The following is a 17,772-nucleotide window of genomic DNA, read 5'->3' on the forward strand; positions in this document are numbered from 1 at the left end:
TTCTGTCTGTTTTTTTTTCATTCAAGGCCCTATGCATGAGCCAAAACAGATCGGTCTTTGATGAATTTTGCATAAATGATTTTAAGCATTGAAATGAATGCAATTAATTATGTCAGAGTTTACTTTTTTTGTTTCTATTGATGCAAGCTTGGTTTTCTCCTCTTTTTGTCTGTGTCTACTCTAGGGGACACGAGCCCGGGATGCAGCAGTCCTTGCACCCTTGCACCTGCCTGGCTTCAGAGGCAGTGCACGAGCCCAGGTCGCGTGCAGGAGATATTGAGGCTTTGCATGTTTTAAAAGTTGGTGTTAATGTGTGGGACAGAGTAAAAAGACGATGGGAGGAGGGAGGGTCGGTCATGGGGTATACCGTATTTTAATCCAAATTGGCGAAGGAATTCATTACACCGGATTGCTCTAGGCCAATTACTATTGTGCATGTAGATTTATGTAGCTTGCTTCGTCATAGCCCAACAACCCACGATAGCTCAATAGGTAGGCTAATATAATCACAATTTGTTTTTTCATAGATTAGATTCTTTTGAAGATATATTGCCTCGCCATAGCGCTAAACTGGGCCTACTTTATATGACTTTTATTACAGTTCAAAATAACCTGATTGGGAAGATGTTACACCGTCAAGTGGATTGGATGAGTGATATTGACCTTCCACTCTCACATTGATTCCATAAGGAACTGTTCTGCTTAGTGATTATGAAGTGAAACTGTAGGCCGGATAAACCTTATGACTAAAATGTTTTTAAGAATGAACACTAGATACCCTCCTCCACAATCCATATCAAAATGGCCAAAGCCAGGATCCGGAATACAAGATCGAGACTGGTTGACGCACCGACCGACATTGTTACGTTGCTCCAGCCCCTATATGTCTATGAAATTCTTTCTCGTTTTCAGTGGAGAGAAAGGGGGAGTGCAGAGATAGAAAAAGTGAAAGGGTTGAAAGGGAGAGAGAGAGGTCGCTAAACTGCTTGCCAGCTGACAGAACTCTTGGGAAAGAGCGACATAACTTCTACAGCAGCATCACCACAAACGCGGATTGATTTTTAGGCAAGTCTACCACCTTCATCACTGTGCGCATAACAGGGAAACGTGCTAGAACTACGCGGTGTCAGGCAAGCGAAACGGCGACCCGGTTATACAAGACTGAGTCTCTCATTATTCCTCTCCCAGACAGAGCAGGACCGAGTCAGTTTGTGTCCATCTAGCCTGTGCATCGCGAAGAACAGGGATCAGCCACTACATATGCAACCATCAAGTGGTAAGAGCTATTCAATATTTACTTAGGGTATTGTGGTAAATGGAATTATTTAGGATATATGATCCTTGCAATCTTGTTACTGGTTGGGGTGCATATTGCAATAATAGTTGTCCATCAACTGAAATACAATATGTGAGAGAGTAGGCTATCCAAGCTTTATGCCAGTCAAAGATAATGAATGTGCCTATGTATCATTTAAAATATACTACATTGTAGGCCGCAGAGAGCCATGGCACGGCACTCGGAATGACACGGAGTAGTTAGAATGTGAGAAGAACAACATGAAATAGAAGCCATCACAATAATGACAACAATAGACTACAATTGGAATGTATTTTATGCAAACAGTTTCTCATGTGTTTATCATATAGTTTACCATTCAGAACAATTCGTTACGCAGTTACAGCAGTAGCCTATCTAATCCAATTGTGCGATTATGTGCTGTTTGCATTTCTCTGTCAAATCTATAATTACGACTATCAAACAAGTTTTCCTGGTTTTATAAACAATATTTTTTTATTAGACTAAATAGACCTCAAATAAAATAGTTGAAAAAATACATTGAGACTGTATAGGCTACTATGCCTACAGCTAGCTCCTTTGAGCATTAGTTATTAGGCCTACTGTTTTTCGTAAATATTATGCTATATAGACTAGGAACATAACACAATGTGATACTTCGAACATGAAGGCATCTGGTAGAGCTAACATAGTCCTCCCGAGTCCCCCAAAAATACCTGCCGCGTCAAATGAGCAGAAGAAGAGCATCGATTATAATTTGTCCAGATTAAATTCTTAATGGTTTAACAGTGTTATTTATTACATGGTTATTGCGAGTATCCGTTTTTGAATGAACTGACTTAGTGTGATCTGATTTTCTGTACTAGATGTTCATTAAGTATTTAATAGTTCATAATTTAAAATGTGAAAATTGCCTTGTCCTCGGGTTGTTCTTATGGAATTATGCAGATCCAGATAGGCTAACCAATCATGGGTGTGAGATCAACATTGGCGTTATATTGACATATGACGATGTATCCACTAATCACCTGTGCTTTCAACCGCATTAACTCCAGTAAACCTCTTTCATCACAAGAAAGGGCAAAAACGTCATGATCTCAGCGCTCGAATAGAAACAGGGGCGGGACTGTTGTCTCGAGCAGGCATATTTATTGCCCCCGTGAGACTGGGATCATCTAATAAAAATGACGCTTTTACTCGAAACTCAACATGTGGCCCCTTACAGTTGGTTACCTATCACCTATCAGTCCCTCACATGCCAAAGAGTTAAGCATCCCTTTTATGTGTCTGTTTGTGTGTGTGTCTTGTGATCAACTTCATATAAATCAAAAGTATCACTTACACCTAATCTAAATAAACGACTCTCAAATTATGTCAAGGCTACCAGTGAGATACAGGAAGCCAACATATACAGAAGTCCATCCATTAATGGGCCGTTATACTATGGGGTATCCTTAGAACATAGTAGCTAGATTCGCCTACTCCGAAAATAGTAGTTTGACTTCTCCAAAATTCAGCTGCACCTCAGTGTAATTTATTCAAATAAAACATATACCAACTTCAAAGTAAATGGATGCAGTTTAATGTGAGGGTGAAAAGGCATAGCTTTCACATCTCGTTCTGTGTTCCCATGCACTTCCACTAGGATGGGCTGGGTGTTGGGTGCTTGTGTCTCTATAGCCCTTAGTGCCCTGGCTCGATCTAATTACCCATGAGTAAAGGACAATAATGCTTCAGCTGGTTTGTGTCATTCTCCTCTCCCCAGCTCTGCTTATCTTCACAAACCCCTCTGTGGCTCTCACTACCACCCTACCCCCCAGCCCCCACCCCGCTGGAAAATGATAGATGACCAGGAGCATGGGGAAGAAACAGGTTGAGAAAGGCAAGCTCATTTCATAACAGCACCTGTTAATTATTTGAATTCTCTCTGTAACTCATACACTTACTCTTGTTCAGTAATAACAACCTGACCTTAGCAATGGTGGTAGGGTATATCTTCAGCATGCTTTGAAGCTGCCAGCTGCACAGATTCAACCCTACAGCTGAAAATAAAAAATAAACTAGGAATTTACATGGTTTTGCTACTATTGTATTGTCTTTCATAACCATGCCTGTGTTTGCTATGTAAAGATAGCCAATGAACATTTCTTAGGAATAAAGGCTTTCCCTCAGCTATAGGTACCCTTGCTTACCTCCAAGGGTTCTACCGCTCTAGTAGTATCCCCTGTGAGACAATTCTGCTATGTCCTTGAGAGAGGACCCCCCCCGCCCCCCAAACCCATCATCCCATCCTTTGTTCCAGCACAGATACAAATGGGATTAATGAAGGTATAAATTACAGAGGAGTAAATCCTGTTGAGTAATCCATTTGGCAAACAAGCAAAACAACAATGGAGAAGCTTGCTTGCTGGGCCTGACCCACCCAGTCCCAGCCAGACAGCACAAAGCTGAGAGGAGCACAGCACTGAGGACAGACAACAACACAGACAGACAGCAGGGGTGAATTACAAACAGCATGCATTTGGGTGAAGTTGTTGTAAAATGATAGGTTTTTCTTGCTATGATCACTATTTAGGGTTTGGTCAAGACGTAAATCAAGAATAATTAATATTTGAAATTTGAGTTGGTACATGACTATTAAATTGATGCATCATAGTTTGGAGAGATCTATTGTGTCGATGCTTATTTTAATGAAGTCCTGCACTTTTTTCAATGGAATATCTGTAGGGAATATTTATATTGTACTTTAGACCTAGCTAAGTGCCATAGAAAACATTTTTTGAAATTTATGTAATTAGACCAGCTCAATGAATCGACAGACAGTTGCACATTATATATAAAAAACAATTTATTAAGACAAATCTCCTCAGTGCTACACCTGTCATTTTCTGTAGCTATATACAGTGGGGCAAAAAAGTATTTAGTCAGCCACCAATTGTACAAGTTCTCCCACTTAAAAAGATGAGAGAGGCCTGTAATTTTCATCATAGGTACACTTCAACTATGACAGACAAAATGAGAAAAAAAATTCCAGAAAATCACATTGTAGGATTTTTAATGAATTTAGTCTCCAGATCTCAACCCCATAGAAAATCTTTGGAGGGAGTTTAAAGTCCGTGTTGCCCAGCAACAGCCCCAAAACATCACTGCTCTAGAGGAMATCTGCATGGAGGAATGGGCCAAAATACCAGCAACAGTGTGTGAAAACCTTGTGAAGACTTACAGAAAACGTTTGACCTCTGTCATTGCCAACAAAGGGTATATAACAAAGTATTGAGATAAACTTTTGTTATTGACCAAATACTTATTTTCCACCATAATTTGCAAATAAATTCATTAAAAATCCTACAATGTGATTTTCTGGATTTTTTTTCTCATTTTGTCTGTCATAGTTGAAGTGTACCTATGATGAAAATTACAGGCCTCTCTCATCTTTTTAAGTGGGAGAACTTGCACAATTGGTGGCTGACTAAATACTTTTTTGCCCCACTGTAATTGGGGAGACCCCTGGGTGTGTTATGACCCCCACATATGCTAATTTGTTGATTTTAGGATTTGACGCACAGAGAGCTGAGCTCATCATGTCATGTCCCCTGGCCAGTGCCAATGACTGAATGTCAAGCCACACACACACACACCATTCAGACATGCTCATATCAAAGCCCAAACTGCGCAAATTCCCTTGCTCTAACATTGCGTTAAACATTCGTGCATCCCTTTTTTCACWGGTTGAGTAGAATGCATGTAATTACTTCACATAAGCTTGGCCAAAACATCACTGTATTTCTATCAGAATAAGTTAAACTTGGTCCTCGTTGATCTCGAGGCTTTTTTGGAACGATTATAAAGTTCATGCGCTGGTATTTTTTCCCCTTTTCTATGATGCTGTGACGTCAAGTCGCGGCGTCAGAGAGGCGGCCAGTCTGTGCCCCGAGCTCCCTCCAATTATTGCCTGTCAATCACGCACGCACTCTTTATTACAAAAGCCACAATAAAACAATTCATTTTTAATATTCAATATCGTTAAAGCATGGCACGAAATGCCAAATTTTGACCATAGTGGGTAAGCCAGTATGTCTCGACTGACAAGTTCATCCTGAATGCTTTCCCTTTGGAACAGGTAGGTCCTACATGGCATGTCKATGTAGTGTGTAGCTACAGTTTTTCATCACATTATAATAAAAGGCCATTATACTTGTAAGCCTACATATTATGAGTCTCAGATGCTCAGTTGGTAGCCTATTATTGAGTAGGCGTTTGCTTACCTAAGGCATGAGGATGTCTAATCTATACTTTAGTTAATCACATATATACCTAGACATTAGTCTTTGGGTAGGCTATGCAAATGGGGCAATTATAGGACAAAGCCTACCTGGTTATATTTATTTTTATGTAACCTTTATTTAACTAGGCAAGTAAGTTAAGAACAAATTCTTATTTACAATGATGGCCTACCAAAAGGCAAAAGGCTTCCTGCGAGAATGGGGGCCTGGGATTAAAAAAACGAAATAAATACAGGAAAAAACACACATCACAACAAGAGAGACAACACTACATAAAGAGAGACCTAAGACAACAACATAGCAAGGCAGCAACACATGACAACACAGCATGGTAGCAACACAACATAACAACAGCATGTTAGCAACACAACATGGTAGAAGCACAAAACATGGTACAAACATTATTGGGCACAGACAACAGCACAAAGGTCAAGAAGGTAGAGACGACAATACATCAAACAAAGCAGCCACAACTGTCTGTAAAAGTGTCCATGATTGAGTCTTTGAATGAAGAGATTGAGATAAAACTGTCCAGTTTGAGTGTTTGTTGCAGCTCGTTCCAGTCGCTAGCTGCAACGAACTGAACTCAGTCTTTCTGCCTGAGTTGGGTAAGCCAGCTTGTTTTAGCCCACGATGAGATTGTAAACAAGAATTAACAAAGTGCCGCTAATGGTCACCAGTTGGTTTTACGCAAGTGAGGCCTGACGCCCTGTCTGCACCACCAAGTGAGAAAAAGGCGCTATTACCATGACATTACCATACCATGTTTGATCGCCCTATTTCTGAGACAAAACCAGTGTTTTCACAAGAAGAATGTCGTGACTACTAATTAAAGACAATTAGGCGTTCACAACATCGGCCCCACTTTCGAGGTCATAAAACGCCTCCAACCATATTAATCCTAGAGGTGCTGAAAGTTGTATTTATTTGCATTGCAGTCTCATGTGAAAACTCACACTTGTAATGGTTGTTGTTCTACGTAACATTTACATGATTGGCATATATAATATTTGTAAAGTTTGTCCAACCTGCCGATGCAGTTCCCCAGGGCATATGCGTAAAACAAGGCATTATGCTAAAACCAACCACTTTATTCATGAATACAGAATAATAACCAACAGAGTGCTTAACCAAAATACCCATAATTATGTTATGATGTCTGATAGCATTTATATTAGCCCACTAAACCTGTAGATTAGAAAATKTAATCTAATTTAATTAGCCAATTCAAAATAGCATTGGCATACACTTCAAATTTAAGRTTATAGTATTATGATGCGTTCTCTAAACGTGGTACAGGCTACGCGACAACAGTCTAAATTGCGTTTTCCAGATAATGTAATTGACTGCTCTAGAACTTGGTAGGTTTACATTTTATAGTTACAATTTGCCTCCATCTTGGCTGTCCACTTCTTGAGTGTTGGTAGAAGAAGACCTTATCAGAGGCCAATTGCTCATTTTGTGAGCTTCACGAGAGAGAAAAAGACCCCCAAGAAATTACAACGCTGATTGATATGTCTTTTAGTTTTTTGGTCCGGAGCATTGCTGTTTCGACAGCAGAATGGAAATTCAAAGAGCTGGGATACATGAGCCAATTGTAGCTATACTGATCTGTGGTTGGCTTACAGGAGGTCATTGCTAACCGGTGACTCCGCCCCGGCTCGCTTGATATTGAATTTACTGGCGCCAGTCGCATCAGTACAGCCACATTTCATTAATGAGCGTGCGCCCGGGTACCTCACGGATCAAGCCTTTCAGAGATTAAAATGTGTTTGAACAGCTGATCGTAGTTATAGATCAAACTTTCACCAGGTATATTCAGAATATATCTTTTTTTACGGAATAAGATTGGATGCAAAAAACAGAAACTTGCAGCAATGTTTTTTTTTACTATTTAAAAAAAAGTATACATGACGGAAGCTGTTTGTAAAAGGGCTTCAGTGGTAGACTAGCCTATCTATACAATCAATGTTCCTCGGAGGACTGAACATATATGGATAACAACAATCTATTATCTTTTGCATACATCCCCGAAGGAGTTCTACAAAATGGGCTGGCACCACCTTGTGTATTAAATTAGAGCATTTTGTTTTGTTTCATTTCATTGCAGGTGTCAGTAAGAGCCAAGACGGATCAAAGTTTCTATATCTGAAGCAAATAAASTATAAGGAGAGTGTGCAGAAAACCCATATCACAACTGCATCACTACGTGCATCTTTTTCTCCACACTTCGGGACTGTTTAAAAGTGCTTGATCCAGGAGAAAGACCACAGAAAGATCATTTATATTTTGAGTAAAGTAGGCTACGGCGTTTTGGTTATATCTTGGATACGGAGATCGACGACTTAGTTATGGAAGTCGCAGCTGATCAATCTCGGTGGATGGCGCATCACCACGCGGTGTTGAATGGGCAGCACCTGGACTCGCATCACCACAGCCTGACCCACAACTACATGGAGCCCATGGCGCCGCTTTTGCCCCCAGACGAGGTGGACGTGTTTTTGAACCACTTGGACTCTCAGGGGAACCCCTACTATGCCAACTCCCGGGCTAGGGTTACATACAGCCAGACACATGGTAAGACGCGCTCAGCCTTGTGACTAAACTGTATTTGTGTTCTAGRCAAGTCTGCTTTAAAGCTGTAGGTAATTGTGAGTGTGCGAGTTACAATACGATTACATGTTTCCTTCAACCCAGCCTGTTGCTTTCAAACTCATTGATGGTAGGCCTATATTATTGCCATAAATGGTTAGGTGTGATGCGCAAAGCCCTTTGACACAGAAAAACGACGCCGGACCAGTTAAAAGTCATAACAGTCCCTTATGGGACTTTTATTTCATTTATTTAATCCTAGGACATTTTGTTATTTTTTTTCCTTCAACGCGTAAGCCTATATGCGAATTCAATTACTCTAACACATCTATGTCCATAAGCGTGTAGCCTAGGCTTATATGTATCTGACATACGGCATGGAATCATAAAATGAGAATTTCTAGCAATAAATAGCAAGAGGAAAGGGAAGTATGTCATTTAACCCCTCTCTGTTGGGTCAGGGGTTTCTAGAAAAGTAGAGAGAGAGGCACTTCCGGATATAATATAAAAAGCGCAAAATTGCTAATAACAMTCTTTAGCCCAAGTTCTGGAACTTGAGCGACGACCAGGCAATGGCCATAGGCAAATAGCAGTTCAATCAAGGCCTCTACAAAGGTCCGATTTTCTCCTCGTGGATTTTTTTTCTTCTCAGTTAGGCCTACATACTTTCGGCAATAAGCATGAACATTTAAATTAGTAAATATGTTGTATAGGCTATGGCACGGGGCTGTTGTAGCCTAATTGTTGTTTTAGCTTTGGCTGGTGATTGTAAAATGACGTGGGTTTTAAGTTAGTGCCCTGTAGGCTACTTGATTAACTTTTACACTGTGAAAATGATAACTCGATGTCGAGTTTAAATAGTTTGGAGTTTACATCAACAGGTGAAGAGACAGCACGCATTCTGAGAGAACTGGACCAATCGCTTTCGATTAGTAAAAATTCATAATAGCATATTTTTTATTTCCAGCTCGCCTTGGGAGTCAGGTTTGCCGGCCACACCTCATCCACAGCCCTGGCATTCCGTGGCTGGACAGCGGGAAGGCGGCCATCTCTGCTGCCCACCACCATAACGCATGGGCAGTCAGCCATTTCAGCAAGCCCGGACTGCATCCTGCTAGCTCCGGCTACCCTTGCAGTAGTAGCTCCAGTTCTGCTCCCGTGTCTTCCCTCACCCCTGCGTCCCACTCCAGTCCGCACCATCTCTACAGTTTCCCTCCTACGCCTCCCAAAGACGTGTCCCCGGACCCCGGCCCTACTTCTCCAAACTCCAACTCTGCGAGAATGGACGAAAAGGAGTCCATAAAGTACCAAGTGTCACTCGCAGACGGAATGAAAATGGAGGGTTGCAGTCCTTTGCGCAACAGCCTGGCTTCGATGAGTGCCCAAACTCCCGCAACGCACCTCCCTATCCCGACCTACCCATACTCTCTACCAACACCACACGAGTACGGCGGCAGCCTTTTTCACCCCGGTAGCCTGCTGGGCGGATCTTCATCCAGCTTTACGCCGAAGTGTAAAAGCAAAGCCCGGTCATGCTCAGGTGAGTTTCATAACTCTATTCCAAAAGTTACCCTGTGCCTAAAGAGTTTGGTATAATTATGTAAGTTTTAAGATACCAATATCTGGGCCTGCATGTTTAACGATATAAACTCGGCCTATAGTTTGTCAAAACGCTTTGGAAGTGCATCGATTTCTGTCAGGGCACATACAATAATTAACATACTTTAGATTGATTTTACTTGTAGGGCTATAAATGTTTTTTTTTAAATCTTGAAATAGATTGGGTGGTCCGGTATGTGTTTCGCTGTCAAACGGTTGGTTGCTGTAATAGTTTATTCAGGTTATTTTTACCTGCAGCGTTTCTTTCTCCTCCTCAAACCTGTTCCAGCGACTCGTATCTATGTTCCATCGCATTCGTCACCACTTGTAAACACCATCCACTTTAAAGGGTCACTTAATGGGAATCTAACATGAAACGACTAATCAGGGTCACCGATTTCAAACGCAAATATTCAGGACCAGCTTGAACATGATTACACGTTTTGGAGTCGAGGCAAAGAGATGATAGCCTAAAGTCAACAGTCACCAAAATAGAAATAGGGAATTCAACGTGAAAATGTATTTTSTCGTTGATTATTTGGCTTATAGTAGGATATAGTATTTTTAAGAGGCTGCTGAATATAATAATATTTCAGTACACAATAAGGCTTAGCTATTGTGCATGTTCTTGCTACTATTTTTAACCATATTCAAAGTGGACGTTTTTATGTTTATCTGATTTAGATGCTGAACATATATCCCACCAATGTCCTTGTTTGGCAGAAGTGTTCGCTTCCAGTTGTTTTCTTTTAGAGTAGTTCTTTATTACACTCAAAATGCAGGAGTCACGACGCTCTGGCTCCTACCATATCCTGTAGCCTGTACTTCTGAGTGAACAAATCACGACCTCCACCCCTGCCCATTGCTTGCCCCAATACTAACAAAGCACCGTCGGGATGCGCCGTCACAGGCGACAGAGCCCTGCTGTTTGTGTTTTTAAGCATGGCCTTGGCCCAGTGCGCTGTGATGGTGAGAAGGAATACAACCCAGGGATAGGGTGGCCTACTCTAGTTGAGAGGATGATTATAACACTAGTAGTAATGACCACATCAATCACAACAAAGTCATAATATGATATTTATAATTGATAATAACGATATTATGATATTGTAATAATAGCTGTTACTCATATAAAAGTTTAGGATCTGCCAAAGAGCACCTCACCTTCAGAGAAATTAATACAAATACTAGATAATGAATTAGATAGTTAATCAAGCCATCACATGAGCTCATAGGGAGACATTTATTATTGCATTTGCTCAGACTAATTATGTTGTGGCCCTGGTGTCCAAAAATATGTTGAGTGTGGAATCTCTCTAACAGTTCATTAGTGTATAGAGATATTAGCAACAGCTGTCTTCATTTAGATGATCACCAGAGCTCAAAGTGCTATTATCTGATGGATGCGTAGTAGTTCAATACTTTGTGGATGGTAGATTGGTTATGCAAATATTTTAATTCAAAACACTTCACAAATGTTTTAGGGGGATTATTTAATGCAAGAAAAGCCTACTGTTATGTGAGTTACTCTCCAAAATCAGTAACCTTAAGGCCTGCCATTAGCTACTCTTATCTGTCAGTCCCATCTGATGTAGCAGTGATTGATTGTTGTATGAAATGCCACAATGACATTTCAGCAGTCAGCACATACCTTAAGACAGTGTTGCTTCCTGTTTAAATAACCTAAAAACAGCCCTCTCCGCTCACCTACCCACCTCTTCTCTCGAAAGGCAATAGCCTCACACTCTCTATACTCTTGGCCAGTGCGATCTCAGTGTTCTCTCCCTGTGGAACCTCCCCAAATTACACAACAATTCAACAGCTTTAGCATTTGTGGAGCTGGAAGGTGATGTTGTATTGATACTGGTGCCTCTGCTGGACTAGGAGAGAGAGTCAAACACTCAGAATACACTTCAAAGTGAACATTGCCATTGTCCAGAGCAGATCCCTCTCTCGGGTTTCGGTGGGACTGTGGGTGTCGCTGACATTATAATAAGACATGATGCACCAGCAACCTCCCATTTGACTGAGCCTGTGCATTAAACGAAGTGAAACTGAGAGGAGAGAGAGTGAACGCCCATTTGTTCTCTGCAGCTGAAGATGTAGAAGTGGGTGAAAAGGCTTGAGCACTTAATACTACAGAGGAGGAAAACACAATCAGGGTCACCACTAAATGGGTCACAGTTGCTGTCAGGTACACAAACCTAACAATGAAAACATTTAGTAAACAAATTTAAAGGGCACGAGTAATGGGAAAAAGAGAAACCGGGCTGATATAAAGTGATACTGAGCTATATTATGGGAATCTATTTGGTTGAGACCACAGTGTGGTCAGGCCCACATTTAATACTACCACAAGCAGCACACACTTCTGTTTCCTATCATGTGTGCCTGCTAAGCTGATGAATTATGTAGCTCTAATTTGATGGTGTCTCACATTCACCTGTTTGGACACCTTTGGACACGTTCTGGCTGTCTCTGGGCTTCCTAACATGGATCACTTTACATACAGGTGTCTGTATCCATGGAGATTTGCCATGAACCAAGCTGTACAAATGACAGTCATATGGATTGTCCTTGGCTGGTACACCTGCACACTGAGACACTGTCCTCGCGGGGGGGGGGGACGACGACTTCATATTACACTACTAATGAAAAGTGGCTCCAATAGGCTCATTAGTACCTGTGTGTCCTCCTTGGACCTGACGACTATTGTCTTTAATGTGAATCTGTTACAGTTTAGCTTTTGATGGAGTGTGAACTTTTTAATTATATAAATTTCCCTTTGTCTTCCCTCCACTTGAATTCTGCTCAGAGGGGCGCGAGTGCGTCAACTGCGGTGCCACCTCCACCCCCCTGTGGCGGCGGGATGGGACAGGCCACTACCTGTGCAACGCTTGCGGCCTGTACCACAAGATGAATGGCCAGAACAGACCTCTCATCAAGCCCAAACGCAGACTGGTGAGTCCCGTCTCTCTCRTGTCTACCCCTCCACATCTGAGAAAGGGGGCGCAAATAGAGCATGAAGCAGATACCGCCAGGACAATTCCAGGAAAGTTATATTTTCCCTATGATCTTCCTGGAATTGTTTGTCCCTCTCACCCCCTGGTGATCCCCTACACCGCCTGTTACAATACTGCTACTATTGCCATTGTTACTGCTATTATTATTGCTGGTACTTTTGATACTGTCACTGATACCAATGCCCATGCTGCTTTAGTTTTCACCACACTGGAGTGAGTGAAAAACAGTGCACACACACAAACACTTTGTCCAGTGTTCTGCACAGGCATTTAGGAGCARGGAGTATTCCAAGCCCTGTTATTTTTAATGCACATACACTTTTATAGATATTTGTTTGTCTCGGACCAAAGTATTATTGTACGTTTAATGTTCAATATTATTAACCATGATGAGTTGTTTAGTTATCATTACAAGTTATTTAAAACAAATATATATATTGGTTCCTGCTTATTTTGAAATTGTTTTATTTCTTTCATTTTGTATTCAGACCTCTGATTAGGAATCATAACTTTGATTCTATAGGATAGCCTTACTCCGTGGTGTAGTGGGGCCAAGAGGAGTGGGTATGCTCTAATTTTGCAAAATAAAATGTACAAAGGCCTGCCCTGTGTGAAATCTTTTATGAGTAACATTGATATGTACTCTGAATGACCTAAAATGATAATTCCCATGTTGGTCTTTCATAGTCAAGTAGGCTAATAGTAGGCCACATGAGATTGATCAATGCAAATAATCATTAGCATCACTATATTTTTCCTGTTGCTTAGTTGTTGCTTAGTTGTTTGAAACCTGGACGTTTGAAACCTGGACGTTTTACTTGGTATTATGAGGCATGTCTTACCTTGCTTCAAAGTAGCCAAGACAAAATTCTACCATAGAAATGTTGATAGAAATATTTAATGAACACATCCTCATGCGCTCTCACGTTCTATCGGTTTTCAAATGAACTTTTCATTCATTCTTTCATTTTCTAGCAGCCAAGTCATTTTAGCAACCAATGATAGTTGTTCCATCTTTAGATCTCCCCCTTTCTACATTTTTTATGTGCTATGCAAATTTCATTTTCAACATTTGCATGTAGCCTCCACTACATCACTAATTTGGCATTTTCAGTCTTACCATCTCAAACTTTAAAAATATATTAAAGTTTCCCAAAAGTAAATTGTGAGAAGTAATTGAGGCTAATTTCAATGACAGTCCAAGGCGCAATCCAACTCCTAACTTTTGGGTAGCTCAAAAAAAATGTAGGCTAAGCATTACGCAGTAGATTTAGGGKTCTACTCAATTCATATGGAAGTTCAGCATTACAAGTTACAGCTTGATTGAAATTTAAAGGCAGTGTTCCCTCCCTTAGCAGAGACTGCATTTATGGTAAATCTGCATTTAAACACAATCTGTAAAGCTTCAGCAATACAGACTGAATAGAGGCCGTAGATTGATCTAATCTTTAAATTAGTTAGAAAAATTGTTTTACTTTATTTTGCTTCTATAACGACTTTTTCTAGCTTCTGTTTTCCTCAGCTAAACAGGTTCATGAATCATGATCAGTAGGCGTTTTACTCGCCACATCTCGTTTATGTAGGCCTATAGGCTTAATCTGAATAGTTTTGTTCTGATTAGACATTCAATTTATTTCACAGAATTAAATCATATGCTACTATAGGCCTACATAATATAAATGTTTCAATCAATAGCTTATACCTTAATATCTAATTAAATCTGTACTTAGACAGGTATACTTACACTTATACTCATCCAGTCATGCAGTGCCAAAGACACATTAGCTGGATAACCTAATTGTAGCCCAATTCACTCGTGTTTTTAATGTATGTGTGTAGCCTAACCCATGTGGTTGCCTTGAAATCAATAATTCAAAATGTTCAACAAATTGAAATGGTTGTTTTCTTTACCATTGCTATCTTCCATTGAGCTACATGTCATGGGATGGAGAGCATGGTGAATAGGGTGGGATTATGTTTTGAATATCTTTTGAAAAACTGTCTTTCTGAAATACATTGTTTCTTACTGTATTAGCAACATTGTCAGCATTAGTGGGACAAGTATAACTCATTTTAGCGCAGCTTGGTGTAAATAAACCTTCTGCAATTTTCTCCTTGGCTGCGCGCCTCTGCCTAGTTCTTCCGATGAGAAGTCCATTACATTTTCCATGGGTCGGTCTGTGGTCGCAGCTTTGCATTTTCAGCTCAAGTGTTTTCAGAGTTCAGTTCAAAGGGCATCCAGTTGTTTCCTATCCGGATATCTGCCCGGGCCCGATAAGGAAGCCAGGTTCCCCGGTGTTTCCGCCTTCAACAAACGCCGCTGCATTTTCAGGCCAGACTTCGACATATACTGTAAAGCGATTATCACAGCACTGTAGGAACCAGTTATGTGTGTGTGGAGAGAGAACGTGAGGGGGGGTTAGGGATCGGAAAATAAATGGATTGTTTGTCATGCTGGGTTAGCAGTGGCACAAGCTTTATGCGTCGGAATGCGAAGTGTTTTTTGTTGTCGTTTTTCTTTTTCTCTTTTTTTACATTCCGTGCGTCGCCAACGTTGTTTTTATTGGGGATGTTTTGAATGAACAACTATGATATGATAAAACCTTAAATTAATGAAAAGAAAAACACATGCAGCATCATGGCTGTATAGTTATTGTATTCTGAGTTTAAATGTTTCTTATTATGTGTGAAGAATTTATCTGTAATGGACACAAAGCGCATTGGCAGACAGGGCCCTGGTATTGTAGACGTCTTAGTCCGGATCGTTTGATTCTCTGGATCAAGGGAGAATCATGCAAAAAGACGGCATAAATTATTAATGTGCCCTATCTAATTTTTTAATTAAATGAAATATGACAGCAGTAATTGGTAAAAGATAGAAACAACGCATTTAACTAGAAACAGCTTTTGCAGCATTGCACAAATTGAAAAATTGAATTAAGCTTGTATAGATCACAGAATATATTCAATTAAATCAATACAGATGTGACTCCCTTTAAGCAATTTCATGAGTCTAACTGGCGCTGTCTTTGATGTTATTTGTGGATGTAGCCCTGAGAGGAGGTTGGTTGGAGAATAGCCTACACAGCAACACAAAGTCATATTACTCATCACCCTAAAAGATACATGGGAAGATATTTACCGAAGAGAATGCTTTATTCTGTTGTTCAATGCGTGATACTAGCTGATATGGGTAGATCTGGTGGAACATTACAGTAGGCTTTTAAAACGAGTGGTTTCAAGTTCTAAACTCAGAAATGTCCTGTAAATTCCGAATGAACATTTGAAATGTAGCCACCTTTGGCTGTGCCTAAATGGTCACGGTAGTTAATTTCAATAATCGTATTCATGTCATGTTCACTTTCCTCGTTGACCTCTGTTGCCTAATACAATGATCAAATCAGCTAACATTTGAATGGCTTTATTCATAATGTATTAACATTATGCGTTTTTCTCCTCCTCAGTCCGCTGCGAGACGAGCTGGCACCTGCTGCGCTAACTGTCAGACCACCACCACCACCCTTTGGAGGCGCAACGGCAATGGTGACCCGGTGTGCAATGCCTGCGGGCTCTACTACAAACTGCACAACGTAAGTAGCCTGACCGCTTACATAGAAACTGGGGGGTGAGCTGGTCAAGTAGGCGGACAGCTTGTATCGATTGAGGAGCCGGGGAGAAAGAGGCTGGGGATGCAAAGTCTGCTTTTCCTGTCAAGCAGAACCCGCCAGTCGTTTTTTCTTTTTATTAATCCATCTTTGTTTCAATGGGGGGTGTTTCAATGGGGGGTGTTACTCCCAGGAGAGGCTGGAGGGTGGGACTGTCATTCAGGGTAAAGGCGTCAGTTATATTGATGCCAACTTGTCTGAGAGTAGCCCTTTCAGGTTCAGCGTGGCTTCCAGTCCTCATGTATTCATGTTCAGTGAGAGGATTCTATTTAATTTTAAAGACAAAAGTGGAAAAATGCTCATGCCTTTTAATGTGGCTTGATTATCCAATGTCTGTTAAATCTGTTCCACAATAGTTATGGCACATCAGAATTTTTTCTCATGTTTATTAAAAAGGCAATATGTTTTCCATCATAGTTGTTTAGATTTTTCTAAATGATCCACAATTACGAACGAAGCTTGACAAAGTTGAATATAAAAGCATTGAGAGTGCAAGAAAATGTCCAATGACTAAATCATTTAGTTCTGGACAGTTTTTTAAAACAAGAAACATGTATTTGACATGATATTGAAACCCACAAAATATCAATATGAAGCCTACTCCAATAGCCTACTCCAGACTTGTCTGGCTTCTCCTAGGCTAACATCCGTCCTCCCTGGCTCTCCACAGGTCAACAGGCCAATGACCATGAAGAAGGAGGGCATCCAGACACGCAACCGCAAAATGTCCAGCAAGTCCAAGAGGGGCAAGCGGTCCGGAGATGGCTACGATGAGCTGTCCAAATGCATGCATGACAGGTCTTCTCCCTTCGGGGGTGGCCCCGGCCTGGCTGGACACATGACCCATATGGGCCACCTTCCCCCCTTCAGCCACTCCGGACACATGCTGCCAACTCCCATGCCCATCCACCACCCCTCCTTCAGCCATCCCCACCACTCAGGTCGGTCGCCGGCCTGGGCTGAGCACTGAAGCCTCCTAAAGCCCCTGCATCAGGCCTTGTCACCACCACCACCACCCCTCCAACCCTATCACCACCACTACTGTAGGACCACATAAAGAGGACTGCGTCTGTTTTTAGAAGGGTAATAGTAATGGGGATCAACTGTCAGTAGGACATTGTTTTGCCTGGCCTCATTGAGAGATTGATGAAGAGGAAACGTGACTGAAGGTAGAAAGAAAGTGAGAGGGTAAAGAGGAATGTGGGCATGCTAAGTTGCTCCCTTCAAGTGTGTGGAAGACGAAGACGCATGGGTGTACGAATGGGGACATTCATGGTTCTTTTGCCTTTTTTCTACTAAGTCACTTTGGTACC

The 17,772-nt window shown here is 41.1% G+C and overlaps 1 protein-coding gene across 3 annotated transcripts; it reads left to right on the forward strand.

Moving 5' to 3' along the window:
• Positions 1-923: 923 nt before the first annotated feature.
• LOC112071686 (GATA-binding factor 2-like) lies at positions 924-17,766 on the forward strand. 3 transcript variants are annotated; one of them, XM_070439482.1, is made up of 6 exons: positions 924-1,276; positions 7,691-8,157; positions 9,140-9,712; positions 12,587-12,732; positions 16,259-16,384; positions 17,130-17,766. In XM_070439482.1, the coding sequence occupies exons 2-6, from the start codon at positions 7,932-7,934 to the stop codon at positions 17,427-17,429; spliced, it is 1,371 nt and encodes a 456-aa protein (XP_070295583.1). In that variant the 5' UTR covers positions 924-1,276; positions 7,691-7,931; the 3' UTR covers positions 17,430-17,766. The 3 variants fall into 3 exon arrangements, with proteins under 3 accessions (XP_070295583.1, XP_023994894.1, XP_070295582.1); XM_070439481.1 differs by lacking the exon at positions 924-1,276 and adding an exon at positions 7,286-7,392; XM_024139126.2 differs by lacking the exon at positions 924-1,276 and having other exon boundaries at positions 7,283-8,157.
• Positions 17,767-17,772: the final 6 nt, after the last annotated feature.

Source organism: Salvelinus sp. IW2-2015, unplaced genomic scaffold (genome assembly GCF_002910315.2).
Source record: "Salvelinus sp. IW2-2015 unplaced genomic scaffold, ASM291031v2 Un_scaffold1682, whole genome shotgun sequence".
Classification (NCBI taxonomy): domain Eukaryota; kingdom Metazoa; phylum Chordata; class Actinopteri; order Salmoniformes; family Salmonidae; genus Salvelinus; species Salvelinus sp. IW2-2015.

Bases quoted from the DNA above. Each gene is read 5' to 3' on its own strand.
- LOC112071686 (XM_070439482.1), top strand. From the start codon at position 7,932: ATGGAAGTCGCAGCTGATCAATCTCGGTGGATGGCGCATCACCACGCG. The intron at 8,158-9,139 runs GTAAGACGCGCT...TTTTATTTCCAG, and splicing joins TACATACAGCCAGACACATG to CTCGCCTTGGGAGTCAGGTT. The intron at 16,385-17,129 runs GTAAGTAGCCTG...GGCTCTCCACAG, and splicing joins TCTACTACAAACTGCACAAC to GTCAACAGGCCAATGACCAT.